Raw genomic sequence first — 16,301 nt, 5'->3', positions numbered from 1 at the left:
CATTAATCATGTGTGTGAGTGATGTGAGATGTGAATTGCAGCACCTAAAATTAAACAACAACAACAAAGTCCTGAATTTTACCTGAAACCAGGAAACATGCTTTCATTAAAGTCTTGTGGTTGAATCACAGGCTTGGACACAGTTTTGTTTTTAACTGGTCTGGATGGAAGAGTTGAGCTTAAATCAGAATGAAGAGGGTAAAGAATCAGACACACTGATATTGATGTAATTGTGTCATTAACTGAGTAACAGACCAACAGCTTTTACAGTGTGTGAATGTATTAACAATACAACACATAGAGCTTTACACAAGAGCACAATGATGATCATTAATAGACCGAAACCAGCAAGATTGTAACTCATTAAACTGCTGTATATTAATGACAATTTCATACAAATAAAATACAATAAGCACATCTTTTATAGAAATGATATACCTGAGATCAGGCCGTTTGTCTCCACTCTTAAACTTTAGTGGCAGATCCATAGACCAGTTACTCTTCATAGACACACAGCTGGACTCTGGGTTTGAGCTCTTCTGCTGGACTGAACTGGGTTTAAAACTAAGTAAAAATATAAAGAATACAGACTTATAAAAGACCACATAAATGTTGTGTACTTTTGATTTAATGTCTGTAACTGTTTTGCACTGTGTTTCAAACTTTGATTACAATTATTTTGAGAAATTAACTCACTGGTTTAAAAATGTTAAGCATGATTCAACAATTGTACCAAAGCGACTGAGAAAACCGGTAATATTAGGAATTAGGAATTCAAAGCAAACAAATTTAAATCAACTATAGAATTATAGAATGATTCAACTCAGATGAACATCAACCATGATCACATGACTCTTCTCAAAGGCACAATGGAGGACGAAGGCTCAACCGACTAAAGAGACCAATGATTAGCTGAGCTTTAAAGATAAACCACCTTACTGTACTCTAGTAACGCTACTCTTGCTGTGAAACATCACTGTTCTGACCAGACACCGTGAAGCTTTCAACAAATCTAAACCCGTATTTATCAAGCCTCTGAGAATTACTCACAAGAACACTGCTAAGAATGGACCTATTATGCAAAATTCACTTTTACATGGTGTTTGAACATAAATGTGTGTTGGCAGTGTGTGAGCAAAACCACCCTAGAATAATAAAAATCCACCCAGTAGTTTTTTTACTATCTCAATAAATCATAAGCACTGTCTCAGAACGCCCTGTTCTAGATTTCCCTCACTGTGACGTAGAATTGAGCTAAGCCCCACCGACGTGTTTGATTGACATCTGGTTTTGGCATAGACCCCGCCCTCTGTGATCTGTGTACACCATCCTCCATTGTTTCAACGACAGCCGGTAATGTCTCCTAAGAAGTGTAGGTGTTCTGTTGTGGGATGTAAGAATGGACATACTAGTCTTCACTGACATCAGAGCCACTGAAAACGCAGAGGATGGATTTTATTTATGAAGAAAAGGCACCACTTAAACTTCCTAAATACGAGAATCATTTTCTGAGAGAGTGTTTAGTGAACGAGGGTTAAAGTTAATTCTCAAGTGTGGATCGTTGCCTACAGTTCGCGATCCAACGTCACCTCCAGAAGTAAGTGTATTTTATGATTTTTGAGCAAATAGTCATATCGATGTCAGCCAGTTCAACAACAAATGCGTCTAAAGCTATTTATTGTCGTCGTCATAGGATGTCTCAACAAACAACGTCAGACAGTTTTATGTCACGTAGGCATTTTTTTTTGCAGCATTTACAAATGCTCTATCTCCATAGACAGTAGGCAATATAAACGTCTATCTCCCTCCCCTTAAGAAAAAAATAAATAAATCGTTTGTACTTAGCAAACGTAATCACAGTAGTGTGTGTGTGTGTGTGTGTGTGTGTGTGTGTGTGTGTGTAGTTTCAAAAAATTGCGCGAACGTTATCACAGTTCGTGTGTGTGTGTGTGTGTGTGTGTGTGTGTGTGTGTGTGTGTGTGTGTTGCACATCCATAATGGCAAAGGGGACGCGATTAAAACTTTGTAAGTACATAAATGTATCAAATAACCATTCCGAGACGTTTAGTCCATTCTCATTCATGTTTATTCTGTGCCGGAGTCTCTTCATCATCTAGGTCCAGCAGCAGGGCGGGGATATGCAGTTCATTTACATTTAAAGTGGTACACGCCAAAACAGCTCTTTTTAAAACAGGCCCCAAAAATGACATTTTCAAATGGTTATAATAAATTAACTGTGGGGTATTTTGTGCTGAAACTTCACAAATGCATTCTGGGGACACCCAAGACCAATATTACATCTTGTAAAAAGGGGCATAATAGGTGCCCTTTAAAGTGTAAGTTGCAGGTTAACCACCACAGCCAATTAATGTGTAAATTAAAGTGCTCTATATGTATATATTTAATTATTTCTGTCTTAAAATGCGTTAAAATAACATTTATTGGGGTTTCTTCGAAGGTAGCGTGTTTTTTCAGTTACTGGGTGATGACGTCACAAGAGGAACTTGCAACCCATACTCCGCTAGATTCCTACTGTATTATGGCTATTTGGAGAACGACTGAGGAAGTGGGAAACCATCAAATTCTTTATGGACCACAGCCCTACAATTTTTAACTGGTCAGGCGTGAGAGAGGTGACCCATGGCACTCAAAGAGTTATTAATGCTTGGTGTGAGGAGAATGAGTGGAGGGTTGGCCAGGTGTCCTGGTGAGTAGCGTTAGCTACGTTAGAGCAGTCTAGCCTGGTGCAAACTTAACCCGGATAATATAACGGAAGCAAGTCTTTTCAAAATATTGCCGTCATGTAGAATAGCAAGGAGGGACAACGACTGAAGACATTATTTACTTACAGTAAGTCAGTCCAAATCAGAGCTGTAACGTTAGAGATGCACACACTGCACAGGCATCAATCGCTAGTCTCATCGACGCCTCAAACGTCATGTAATACCCTTCCTCAGTCCACGCGTTATCAATTTCTCACGATTTAATTAGCGATGTTTATTGTCAGAAAAGAAAAAGAGAGATCGATGTCCCCATCACTGTGTTTGTGTGGGCTATCAGCAGTGGAGAGTGTGTGCTGCCGTGAGGTGAACGCGTTTTGTTTAGTGGAGCAGCTGGACCTGCGACCGGCTGACCTGACGTGCCTGAACCCGTCTGTTTTGCGAATAGCTTATTCTCATTTCAGGCAGGATCACGGTCCCCTTGAAGTCAGCACACACGAGTATGTTTACAATTGAGTTATTTTATCCATAATTTTTTTATCAAATAAAACATACAACCAACTTTTCTGAAGTTATGTAAGGCATCTATAGCTGCTAGCGTACGGTAACTCTACTAGTGAGTTCCTCTTATGACGTCACGCCCATCTAGTGGAAGGGAGCGGGAGCGGTTAAAACCACTGTTAAAAGTGCCAACTTTTCATATTATATCAGCATTTTGGTATAAAAAACAATGGTGGGCGGTTCTTATCTTTATGTTTAATAAACACATTGCATTATCTTCGTGAAAAATTTAACCTGCAACTTACACTTTAAGAGTAAAACAACTCTTGGCTCAAAGCTGTGCTTAGAAGTTAGTTATCAAGCATCTCAGTCGTAATTTAAGTGAAGTGTAGGACTAAATCTTAAGTGTCAGTCTTAGAGATGATTCACAACACTTTGCTGTGCCACAAACGGGATTTTGGATGATGACATAGGCATGGACCAATCACTGAATAGATTTCCTTATTTAAGAATATGCTTTTGAAGAAATATGGTATTATCACATTCTATCAGCTGCAGTTCTGGCGCTCAGTCCCAATACTGTAAAACTCACATCACATGTTAACGCAGCGCTAGAGTTACACTCACAGGACTCTGCACTTATTCGCAATCACAAAAGTTCATTATTTGCTCGTGCTTTAAAGCTTTGCCGGGTAAACATTTCATTAGCGTTCTGTTCTGACATGATGCACTTTCTCTGAGCGCGAACGCCCGAATGGAAGGCGATCGGGACAAAAGTCTTTAAACGAAACGCGTGAATTTTGTTCTGTCTCTGTGTTGTTTACAGTAAACATTGTCTTGGAAGCTGCAGGCTGATGAGTGCTATAATGAAATTAGTACATCATATTTAAAATATGTTTTGATATGTATTACAGGCTCGACATTTACGCTTGTCCAGTAACATCAACATCATACGACCAAGAGCACTGAATACCATCACGATTGAAAATGTGACACTGATTTCAAATTGCAGTTCAATAAGTCATTAATATTAAGTCACTTGAATTTTAGACACAATATTGACATTTTTTGCTCTATTTCAGCAGCGAAAATAGTTTAAAAAAAAGATCCTAGAAGAACCACAGCGCATCTCAAAGAAAAACTCAACTGTGTTTCATTCCTGAATGATTTAGTGTTTTGAACAAATCGGTTGAGTCAAAGATTCAATGAATTCCTATTCATTTACAACTGCCTCATCCCTGAATGAATCAGCCGTTTGAATGAATCGTTTGAGTAAATGACTCAATGACTCGGTCTCCTGCCGCCTCCTACTGGCGGTTTAGTTTCGTGTTTAAAAGTATCAGTCTTTCAAAAATTTTTTAATTGTATATTCAAATAATATTTAAAATAATCTCATTACATTATTTAATGCAGTTTAATTTGATTGGTAACATCCCTTTAGCATCTTCTTATTCTATTTTAATTTATTGATGAAATTTAAGAATTTTAAATGAAAGATGACGCATTAGGGAAGCGATTAGGGAAATAAGCGATTAGGGAATCGATTAGGCATGAGGGAAAAATGCCCTTTATAAAGGTTAAAATATCATAAATATGCCGATTTATATATGTCAAAAAGCTGACTGAACAGTGATGAGAATATTGATTCAGAATAAATTATATTTACAACATAGGGGTGTGACGGTTAGTATATAACCGTGAGACCGACGGTTATAGTTGAACACCGTCATTAGAACTCTATAACCGCCAAAACCGTGTTATTAAAATATTTTTTACAAACATTTTTTTATCATAGAGAATGTTTAAATACTAATTAAAAACAATTGTTAACAGTCTGTGTTAGGCTATTAGTGATCTACGTCGTTTCCAACTGTATTTGATTCTTTGCCAAGTACCCCCTGACCGACCGCCAATCATTTGAGATAGAAATAAAAGCTACGACTATGATATAGTTATGTGCCATCATTATGCGATTTATTTAACAAAGGAAAAACATTTGCAATAATAAACATTAGCAATAAACATTTGCAATAATAACAAATGTATCATTACCGTGATCGTGCAATTTAGGCTGCGGATTTAATTTTATTTAATTTTTAATTAATTTTATTTGTTTAATAGGCGACCAAGTAGCTAATCAGTGTCTGCTCGTTTATTCAAACTAAGTTGTCCTATAACAGACGACCTTCGCAACGCCGCAACGCCCCAATCAAATGAAAAGGCTTAATGTTGAGACCTGATTTATTTTTTTATTATTATTCATTTATTTACCCATCAACTTGTCTTTAGGGTTTACATTAAGACAGGAGTATGCCTTAATCTAGTTAATCGTGCATTTCTTTTCTTTTATTCCACAGCTGATGTGTGCAGTTTTTTTATTACTTGCATTAAAATAATTTTCTCTTGTTTTGCTTTTTAAGGTTTTTTGGCAGTTTTCTAAAATAAAAGAGCCTTTCTAAGAGCCATCGTTTAAGCTGTTGACTTTTCTACCTTGAGAAAGAACATTAAACGAACAACCAATGATGAACCACGAATCAAACCAACCACTGGAGTCACATGGACTATTTTAAAGGGCACCTATTATGGAATTTTGAAATTTACTTTTCATGTAGTGTGTAACATAGATCTAAGTGAACAAAAACATCCTGCAAAGTTTGAAATATTAAAGTGCACCGTATATAAAGTTATTGTCTTTCAAAAGTAAGAGTCGACTCTGAGTCATTTTTATGAATCGTTAGAAGACCGAAGCTTTTTCTCTGACTAGATGACGTCAACTTGTCAAGTTATTTGAATACGATACGCCCACTTATTGCGCTCCAAGGCCAGGGAAAACTTGAAAACATCACGGCGACGAGATGCTGTGTTCTGAAGCATTTGAAGACTAAGTGGCTACAATTCATATATGCAACTATACCACAGAAGTATAGTCCGAGCCTTGTGCTTTGTTCGCGCCATTTTGAAGACGATTGCTTTACCAACTTAAATGCAATCAAACTTGGATTCGCGAGCCGGCTGATATTGAAGAAAGGTTCAGTTCTTCTAAGTGTATTTGCATCAGCTTCCTCCTCCGTATCACAACCTGTAAGTGTTATTAATAATTGTTGCTTTTATGTTTTATGTAGCATGCTTAATAATTATTTGGTTTGTTGTGTAAGCACCGTTTAGCTTCTAGGTCTTCAATGACAATTGTATTGAGATTATGTGAAGTGTTTGTCGTTGTTTTCGGAGTTGTCTTAAAGAATAGGGTAATACCTCGTAACTGCATTTTTTTTTTTTTTTTTGTAAAAACGTTATGTTTATGCCTCGGGCTAACGCAAACAAAGACTGATTGTGCTTTTACAATATGAACTCTGGGCTATGCTCGCTAACATAACATTAAATTCCTTATCTCATTTTAAATGTTTTACTACAAACTACAAAGCAGTGGACTATAATCATTATTATAACACAATTAAATTGATAAAAGCATCATTGTACTCCGTGTTAAACAATAAGTATTATCTCTGTAAACACTGCTAACATCATCGGACCAATCACCGCAGATTAGCGTCACGTAAAGGCGGGGTTTTGAAAAGTGATTCACTAAACGAATCATTTGAGAATCGCGGTCAAAACAGGTAAAAATAAATGCATATTATAAGAAAACTAAAGTCTTTTTTGTCATTGCATGCATGCAAAACTGTTGTTGGGGACTTCTAAAACAATATTAGGAACATTTTAAATGCCATAATAGGTGCTCTTTAACAATGTTTTTACTTCCTTTCTGGGCCTTGAAAGTTGCAATGACGTTGCAGTCAGTGGAGGGACAGAAAGCTCTCAGGTTTCATCAAAAATATCTTCATTTGTGTTCTGAAGATGAACAAAAGTCTTACGGGTTTGGAACGACATGAGGGAGAGTAATTACTGACAGAATTTTCATTTTTGGGTGAACAACCCTTTAAGACTAAAATGACACTTTGAGAAGCTTGATAAATACGGGCCCTGAACCAGCAGTTAAAAAAATCCACTCAGTTTTACACCTACTCCATTATATAAAGGTGGAAAAGATCTCAGCTTACATTTACTTGATGTCATTGCTAGTATTAGACTGACTGACTGAGAAAAATTATGATTCTAATTCAAAAGTGTCGTACTATAAGCACATCTTTTATAGAAGTGATATACCTGAGATCAGGCCGTTTGTCTCCACTCTTAAACTTTAGTGGCGGCTCCATAGAGCGGTTACTCTTCATAGACACACAGCTGGACTCTGGGTTTGAGCTCTTCTGCTGGACTGAACTGGAACAGAGAACAGATTCAGTTTAATCCTTTAGATTACTGTGAATACATTTATCCTGCATCAAAAAGTACTTTGAGGAAACAATTATCTTTTTACTGAATATTTCATTTTAGTTAAAAAAAAAAAATCGGCAAAAAAATCTTATTTTTTCTGTAACTGTCTTTGATCTGTTTGTGTTTGTGTGTGTGGAGGGGTGGAGGTGTGGGGAGGGGTGGAGGTGTGGGGGTAATGGTAATGTAATGTTTGTTGAAAGTACCTGCATCCTGGAGAACAATCTCCATCTCTGGATCCTTGTGAATCAGCCATGATGAAGCTGCAGGAGAATCTGATGAGTTTGATCTCCTCCACTGACTCTGAATGAAGAAACATTCACACACTAAATTAAATGATTAAATTAAACAACCTTCATAATTTAGCTGAAAATATCTGGAGTGTGGGAGAAAAAGATCATGTGACTGCGTTAACTCAAGCTCACAGGGCCTTTTCACACACACAAGTCGACCGTTTATGTTCGGGTGAAAAAGAAAACAAACCCCGACCCACATCGACACACACTGATCCGATAAGATTTAAAAAAAAAAAAAAAAAAAAAGTGTTTGTTGACGTTTGTGTGAATTGGCCTATGTGTGTTTACACACAAGCTAAACTTCTGGAGAATCACAAACATCACGAAACACAAAGGAAACATTGAAGTGAAAAATTAAAAACCTTTATTTAAGATTTCATATCAAACAATCACGTAAAATGTCCTCCAGAGATTCATATTAATATGAGAAAGTCACGCACTCACCTTGATCAAACTTTTACAAGATACAGGATCTCAAATCCTCCAGCTTTAATATCATAAAACTACACTTAGCCTAAATCCCTTTATAATGGCTGATAAACACTTGGATGTTCTGTTTTTTTCTGTGTCGTATTTCGCATTTGTCCTGCTTAAAATGGCGAAAACTTACTTTCACTGGCAGGCGATCGGGGTCAAAGTCTTTAAACGAAACGCCGTGATTTTGACCTTGTGCACAATAACACGCACAGCAGCCAATGAAATTTCAATGAAATGAAAAAAGCCCGGGCTTCTATACTCTTTGACTATATTTGCATGTGACGTGATGGTACGTTGGTATTTATGTATACAAACATCAGACATCATGTTTATTCACGAAGAATGTGGTCATGGTATACTGGTATGCACGTATGCAAACATCAGACGTTATATTAGTTCATGAGGGATAATGCATTGGTGGGTGATTCTCCAACTACAGGCACTTTTGTGTCCTTGGCCTTTATTTGTAAATAAATAAACAAACAAGTGCACAAATAAATTGTCATTATGAAGTTCATGCTCCAACATCCTAGTAACCACCCAATCTTGCCACTTTTTTCTTTTAAAAATGCTTTTGCAAGTGTGGCAAGGCGGGCTAGATTCCGCCCTGTGATTTGTGTTGAGTGACGGGGGTGATAGCCTATCGGCAGCCACCCCTGGCTTACTTATGGCGGAGTTCAGGCCACCTGGATATACGTCATCGTCACGGACGTTGTTGTGGGTGCGTGCGCAGTTTCGTTTGAGGTATGTACAGAGAATGTCTGTTTGGCTAATGTTGTTGCTAATGCATTCCCACGTTAATAGTGAATGTGTACATGTTTTAGCCAGGTTACTGTTTGAATCAATGCAACGTTGCTTTTGGGTGCAGGCTGTCCCTATCCGAGGTATGTTTATTCTGACAGACTAACGTTTGTTTTGATGTGATCTTCGGTAAACCCATGTTTCCATCATAGCGCGGCTAATGTGATTGAGCAGATGCAACATCTCTGTACACTTGCGGGTTGCCTATTGTGAACGAGACTGCGTGTGAGTAACTGAATCTTTTGTGGGTCTAGCGATCTACCATTGGGTAGGTAAATCTAATCACTTGAATAACCTGAGGTGGGTGTTTCTTTAAATTCATTTATTAATGGTTTTTATTTTCTTTTTAGTGCATTAAACCACTTGTGAGCGGTTCATCACTGTGGACTGGGGGCAAAATGCTCCATTGCCAATGTCGCTAAGACGGCACTGTTTTGTTCTGCTGCCATTTAGTATCACTGTGACCAGCGTGATTCATTAATTATTTTCGTTAGTTTATTGTATCTGTATATGGTTGTAAACGCTGGTGGTACGTGTGAGGCTAGCTTCCGAGCTGTCCGTCCATGCATGACGTAGCTATATGTGATGGCATAATCTAGCCCACTTAATGTATATCACCACCAGTCGTTTGGTTATCCTTGAGCTCTTCGCTCTGTGCGTTCCTCAAAGACTGTGAAGGGAGCAGCATTTTCTTTTTGTTTTTGTAATCCTGGATTTGATTTTTGTGATTTAATGTTTAATTGTATTTTTTTGGTTTATTTCCCTCTTGTTCATAGCCTTTGGCGGCTGTAACGTGGCCATATTGTGAACCTTCTAGGTCACCACCAGCCAGGTTAACTACTGTGCCTAGTAATTTGCAGAGTGTCGATTTCTTTGTTGAATTTGTTTTATTATAATTTCATACGTTTGCAGCCAACTGTGAAAGTATATTATATTGTTTTTTTTTTTTGCTTCTTTCAGGAGCTGAAGGCCTATGGAAGCAGATTAGTCTCAAATATAATTCACGCAAAAAACATGATTCACAAATGCGTAGACAATTTCACATGCATGAAACCTAATTCACGTGCACACAAAAAAAATCCACGTGCGTGAAAAAAATATATATTCACAAAAAGCAATTCACATGCGCAAAATAAAATTATATACTCATAAAATACATTTCACAAATGCAAAACACAATTCGTAGATATACAACTGTGCACAAAAACCTTTGAATGTTTAAAATGTACGAGTGTATTCTTGCATTTGAATGTGCAAATCGTCTTTCACGTACGAATCGCCTTAGATATGTGTGTGTGTGTGTGTTTTTGAGACTTTGCTGGCAGCATAACACTGGTAACACAGAGCAGTCGTACTCTTTAGCCAATCAGATTTAAGCTTATCAATCTCTTTAGCCAATCAGATTTAAGCTTATCAATCGACCAATCAGTATCACGTGAGGGCGGGCCTACCTACATGTTACTTCATCAGCTTTCGACCAGTTCATGGCTGAGCAGAGGTAAGTGCAGTTAATCGTTCATTTCTGTGTTAACTGAAGTTAAAGAAGTTTGAGATCAGTTGAAGCAATAGTTTATTAACTGCTGTTTAGTCCACCTGTGAGTATAAACATTTATTTTTAGTATTGATGGATTTTCATGTCCTGTCCACCACACATTCAACCTATGATAATGTATGTAATGACGTGCATATATAGGAGACATGTTTTGATCTGCATATATTATGTAGTTTTATTGTTTCAGATTTCCAAGACAGATGATGTATGAAGTTGCAGACAACCAGTACAGTGATCTTACCATTTCTACTGTAATTCTTTGAAAACAGTCATGTTGCAAGCCATCCATTTTGACAGTTGTTTCAACAAGTGGTTGAAAGTGATGCATTGTTACTGTATTAATTTGTCTCCTGCGGACTATATGTACACGCTTTAGGAATAAAGCCTTGCTATGCATGCATTATTAAATGTTCTTGTAAGAATTAAAAGATTCAGACATAGTTCAATTTGATGTACAATTAATTTGAAAGTTTCTGAATCCTTTGGGAATAAAATATATAAAATGACTTGATCATGATTAATGTTCCTGTTACATATGAAGATCATGAACTGACAGTCTAAACTGTGAAGCACAATATTCAGTACAGAGAAATATACGTCTCTTCAGGAGTTGTGAGATCCAGTCAGAGTGTACTTTGCTTTTAGAGTATATAAATATAAGTGCAATACATCATGTGAAAAGTTAAAAAATGAATTGTGTTCAGTCCGGTCATCAGTAGACCTCTCTGTTAGGACATATAAGATTTTGTCCTGATATTTAAAGTACTAAAACTTTAGTACAAGAGGTGCAGACAGAGGACGTGGGAGATTAAGTGATGGTATCTGAATAGAGTTTACTGAGTAATCTTAGTCGCATAATCTTAATTGCCTCTCTATGATAAGTACCTTTGTCTCATCAGCATAAAATCAGATTTGCCTATTTTACTAGGCAAAGTAAAATTAAAGCTTCACAATATTGTCCTGAGACCTTAAGATGACAATAAAAAACCTTATTTAAAAACCTTGCAGCAATACAATACAGCACAAAACATAAGGAAATGCATGTTGAATATATTGCTAACACTCTACAATAAGGTACAATAAATTAGTTCATGTATTAAATAACCATGAGCAATACATTTGTTGCTGTGTTTGTTAATCTTTATAAACGTTAGGTAAAATACAGCTGTTCATTGTTAGTTTACAGTGCATTTACTAATGTTAACAAGATTTTAATGAAGTATTAGTAAATGTTAACATTAACAAAAAATAATAAAGGCTGTTCACGTGCAGTTCATTATTAGTTCATGTTAACTAATGAAACATTTTAATAAAGTGTTACCAATTAAGACAAATACCAAAAAAAAAGGTATAAAAGAGAATTAAGAAACAACATGAATTAAGATGTTCGTGACTGCTATCCAGATGTCACACCAAAGGTGAGTAATCCTGATAAAATGCAGGGAAACAAGTGTTAATAATAATTTAACATCATACACAAATGGCAAAAAACACTGGGTGCTCATTAAAATAGGTCTATTCACTATTTAAAGAACAATCTCGATGGGTATTGACCACAGATGATTGTTTTGCAATCATTAGCGTGATTGTAGCTGTGAGAGCTGTCTGTACCTTCAGCTAAAATACAACAAAACAAGCATCATTCTTCTTCATTTTTGACACGATATGGGACATCTGATTACAACAACACTTGCTTACATCAGTTAATAGTTCATAAACTATTGCTTCAACTGATCTCAAACTTCTTTAACTTCAGTTAACACAGAAATGAACGATTAACTGCACTTACCTCTGCTCAGCCATGAACTGGTCGAAAGCTGATGACGTAACATGTAGGTAGGCCCGCCCTCACGTGATACTGAATGGTCGATTGATAAGCTTAAATCTGATTGGCTAAAGAGTACGACTGCTCTGTGTTACGAGTGTTATGCTGCCAGCAAAGTCTCAAAAACACACACACACACATATCTAAGGCGATTCGTACGTGAATGACGATTTGCACATTCAAATGCAAGAATACACTCATACATTTTAAACATTCAAAGGTTTTTGTGCACAGTTGTAAATCTACGAATTGTGTTTTGCATTTGTGAAATGTATTTTATGAGTATATAATTTTATTTTGCGCATGTGAATTGCTTTTTGTGAATATATTTTTTTTTCACGCACGTGGATTTTTTTTGTGTGCACGTGAATTAGGTTTCATGCATGTGAAATTGTCTACGCATTTGTGAATCATTTTTTTTGCGTGAATTATATTTGAGACTAATCTGCTTCCATAAAGGCCCGCCCTGTGCAGGGAAGCTAGCTGTCTGTCCTCTTTTGGTGGTGGTTCCTTCACAGAGTGTTTTGCCGTTGGCACCTGTGTGTCTTTCACCTTGTGAGTGTTGTGTGGAGTGGAATTTGATGAGTGGTGTGATCTTAGGACACTCACTGTCCAGCTAGCTCCCTGCTGGCAAGCCTCAGCCCAAAAGTGTTTTTGTGTTCTTTATTTTTGTTTTCTTCTCTTTATTTCTGGCCTGGTGCACACTTAACAGTGCAAAACTTTTGTCCACCTCAAAGTTTTTATATATTAAATTATTGTTGATAAAATAAAAAAAGTATTTTTGTATTCTGATCCACGTCTCTTGTCGTCTGTGGTCACGAACCAGCGTGTCTTGTATAAATTTCCCCGTTTAGTGAAACGGGGTGGCGTAGTCTGCTCTCCATTTAGTTACACTTTTCCTCATAAGTGTAACCGTAATTTACCCGATCCATCACCTCGCCACACAAGGCTGTTTATTAGCAGATTTTGTTTTATGCTTGTCCCCAACCCAGACTGGCCCTCTTTGAATGTTAAATTATATTAAAAGATCGATTTAGGATGGATTTCATCGAAATTCCATATGTATACCATCATTTTAAACTATTTTTGGAATGAAATAAGTCTGTCCCCAGGTTCTCTTACGAGAGTCCTCTCGTACTGCGTTTTATCAAAACGCTACGGGAAAAGTCTCTTTTCACGAAACACTGAAGCAAAAAATTATCCTTTAATTTTCATATATGTAAAACGCGTTGCGGCAGCAGCAGACAGCTATGGCGAGACGGCTTGCTCGCTCATTGGCTGCTCTGCGGCAACTGCTTAAGCCTATCGAGCGAGGCCTGGGATGACATCAGGCCAATGAGGGCGCTTCGCGCCCTCCTCGCCACTTCCCGCCGAAACGGGCGTGGCTTACCTCTATAAAAGGAGCTCGAGAAGGCTGACTCACTTGATTTTAATCTCTTCAGCGAAGCGCACGCATCGCTGGATCACGGAAGCAGCGTCGTTGAAGCAAGCACATCAGCGGGACGAGCCCTCGAAGCCGCTGGCCAACGCCGCCTTCTACAGCCGTACCTGCTGCGCTTTCCGACGCCTATATCCTTTTCATATTATTGCTTTTCTGTGTGTGTGTGTGTGTGTTCTTCGCAACACTCACCCCTAAAAGAGCTGCGTCTTTTTCAAGATGCCTTCCTGCGGCTCGTGCCGAGCCCCACTCACCGAGGGAGACAAGCACGTCATCTGTGTTTCCTGCCTGGGTGAGGACCATGCAGCGCTCGCGCTCGCTGACGGCGGATGCCCTCACTGCGAGCTTTTGCCGATGGTGACTCTGAGGACTCGCCTGGCATCCTTTTCCAAGCCTGCATTCACCGCCGCGATGCCGCGCCGTAAAAAGCGCCGCTCGCAGCGGGTCCCGGAACCCGCTCCAGCCCGACCAAGCTCGCCGGTTCGCCCGCCAGCTTCACCGGCCTCTCTCGAATCACTTCCTGATGCTCAGCGCCCGCAGTCTGCCGCCGCTTCATCAGAGGAAGTCGGTTCAGAGGCCGCGTCGGGGGAGAAGGATTCCTGTTCTCTGCTAGCTTCAGGCAGCGAGGATTGGGCGAGCTTTGAGGATCTCGCGCCTCCTGCCCGCAAGCCCTCAACGAGAGCCAACATTGAGACGGAGCTCATGCGGGTACTCGCACTGGCCGCGGCGAGCCTCGGCCTCGAGTGGTCTGCACCGGAGCCCCCCTCTCGAACCCGGCTGGATGGTAGTTTCCTCCCTGGTGAGCGCACTTCTCCGGAATCTAAGCCCGCTCCTTTTCTTCCTGAGTTACACGAAGAAGTTGCGAAGGCTTGGAACGCGCCCTACTCTGCGCGGACGCGCTCATCTGTGTCACCCGCATTTTCCTCTCTGGATAATGCCAGTGACCGAGGCTACCTCTCTCTTCCGCCGGTGGAACAGGCGATAGCGACCCACCTTTGCCCGCCCTCTGCTGGACGGCGGACTAAACCGGTGTTGCCTTCCAGAGCCTGCCGCATGACGTCGACGCTGCTCGCGCGAATCTTCTCCGCCGCTGGGCAGGCCGCGTCATCGCTACACACCATGGCTACGCTGCAGATTTACCAGGGTGATCTCCTCCGTAAGCTGGACGAGATGGGACCTGACGCTATCTGCATCGCGGATTTAAGGAGCGCTTCAGATCTCACGTTCCGAGCTACTAAAGCCGCCGCACAAGCCATGGGACGGTGTATGGCTTCCGCCACTGTCGCTGAGAGGCACTTATGGCTGACGCTCACGGAGATGGCCGATTCCGAGCGCACTGCGTTTCTCGATGCCCCGCTGTCTTCCACCGGCCTTTTTGGTTCTTCTCTCTCCGAGTTCGTGGAGAGATTTACCGAGGCCCAGAAAGCGTCTCAAGCCTTCAAGCACTTCCTACCGAAGCGCTCCGGTTCTGCAGCGGTTCGTGACAAACGGACCCCGCGGAGCTCTCAGCCTCAGCCCCCGCCTTCGGCCGCCTCTTCGCAGCAGCCACAACAGCGCAGCTCGAGGCCCCGCTCTCGGTCCAGCGCCCGGCGCCCCTCTTCGCGCGGGCCGCGATCGAGGGTTGTGGTAAAACCGGAAGTGCCGAAGAAGTCCTAGCAAGCCTGGGAAAGCGCAGGTGTGTGAGTCCCGTTGCGGCCGGCCTCCCACCCAAGCGCCCCGCTGTTTCAGTCCCAAGGTTTGCGACTGTTCCAGTGTTTTCTGCAGAGAGCAAGCCTGCACTGCCGCCCGCTTGCCTGCACACAAAAGCCGTTCTCACGGCTACCCAGATAAATCTCGAAAAGAGTGTATTTTCTGGTGTCCCGGCCACGGCCGATGGTGCTATAAATGTAGTCTCGATGCCCACTCCTCAGTGCCCATCACTACACATAAGCACAGCCCTACACGTAGGGCCCGCGCACATAAAATCGACTCAGGTCGGTTGCGCTTCCAGCATAGTGAGAGTGCCCACTTCCCAGTGCCCACGAACACTATGTCTAACACATCACAGGCTCTCTGTAAAAACGAGAACTGTGAGCGCGCGCTCTGCTCAGGCAGACGCCGCGCCCAAAGCAGTAAATGTGCCCGCTCCCAGCCCACATCTACTCGCTCACATGGGTCCTATGAGACTTTCTCAGTCCTCCCTCACTCAGCTAAGCACTGTAGTAAGGTCGAGGACGAGCGTCTCGCCCGCTGTATTAAGCGCGCGCCCCGCCTCAAATGCCACAGGCATAACGCCTATGTTTGTATCCCCCGAAGCACCTCTGTCGCACGGCGATCAGAGTGCGCTCCGTATCCAGCCCCTAGCCAGCCATGCAGAAGCATG

The 16,301-nt window shown here is 40.6% G+C and overlaps 1 protein-coding gene and 1 long non-coding RNA gene across 5 annotated transcripts in view; one reads left to right on the top strand and one right to left on the bottom strand.

The window, feature by feature from the left end:
• Positions 1 to 16,301, bottom strand: part of LOC308703321 (NLR family CARD domain-containing protein 3-like) — a 316,889-nt gene that overhangs the window by 276,314 nt on the left and 24,274 nt on the right. For 3 of the 4 annotated variants that reach the window (XM_081386700.1, XM_081386701.1, XM_081386702.1), the window contains exons 1-5: positions 8,291 to 8,463; positions 7,757 to 7,853; positions 7,386 to 7,499; positions 439 to 564; positions 83 to 178 (exon numbers count right to left, since the gene is read on the bottom strand). In XM_081386700.1, the coding sequence (XP_081242826.1) occupies positions 83 to 178; positions 439 to 564; positions 7,386 to 7,499; positions 7,757 to 7,806 (386 nt within the window). In that variant the 5' untranslated portion in view covers positions 7,807 to 7,853; positions 8,291 to 8,463. Of the gene's footprint in view, positions 1 to 82; positions 179 to 438; positions 565 to 7,385; positions 7,500 to 7,756; positions 7,854 to 8,290; positions 8,464 to 16,301 lie in introns of those variants that run through there. The other variant, XM_081386699.1, reaches the window with a different exon arrangement.
• On the top strand, positions 9,016 to 11,163 carry LOC308703330. Its single transcript, XR_014031703.1, has 3 exons — positions 9,016 to 9,067; positions 9,148 to 9,207; positions 9,277 to 11,163. It is a non-coding gene; the product is annotated as an uncharacterized lncRNA (long non-coding RNA).

The sequence above is a fragment of the Scardinius erythrophthalmus genome, assembly GCF_964197995.2.
Source record: "Scardinius erythrophthalmus genome assembly, chromosome: 15".
NCBI lineage: Eukaryota > Metazoa > Chordata > Actinopteri > Cypriniformes > Leuciscidae > Scardinius > Scardinius erythrophthalmus.
This window is presented reverse-complemented; position numbering and strand designations above follow the sequence as displayed.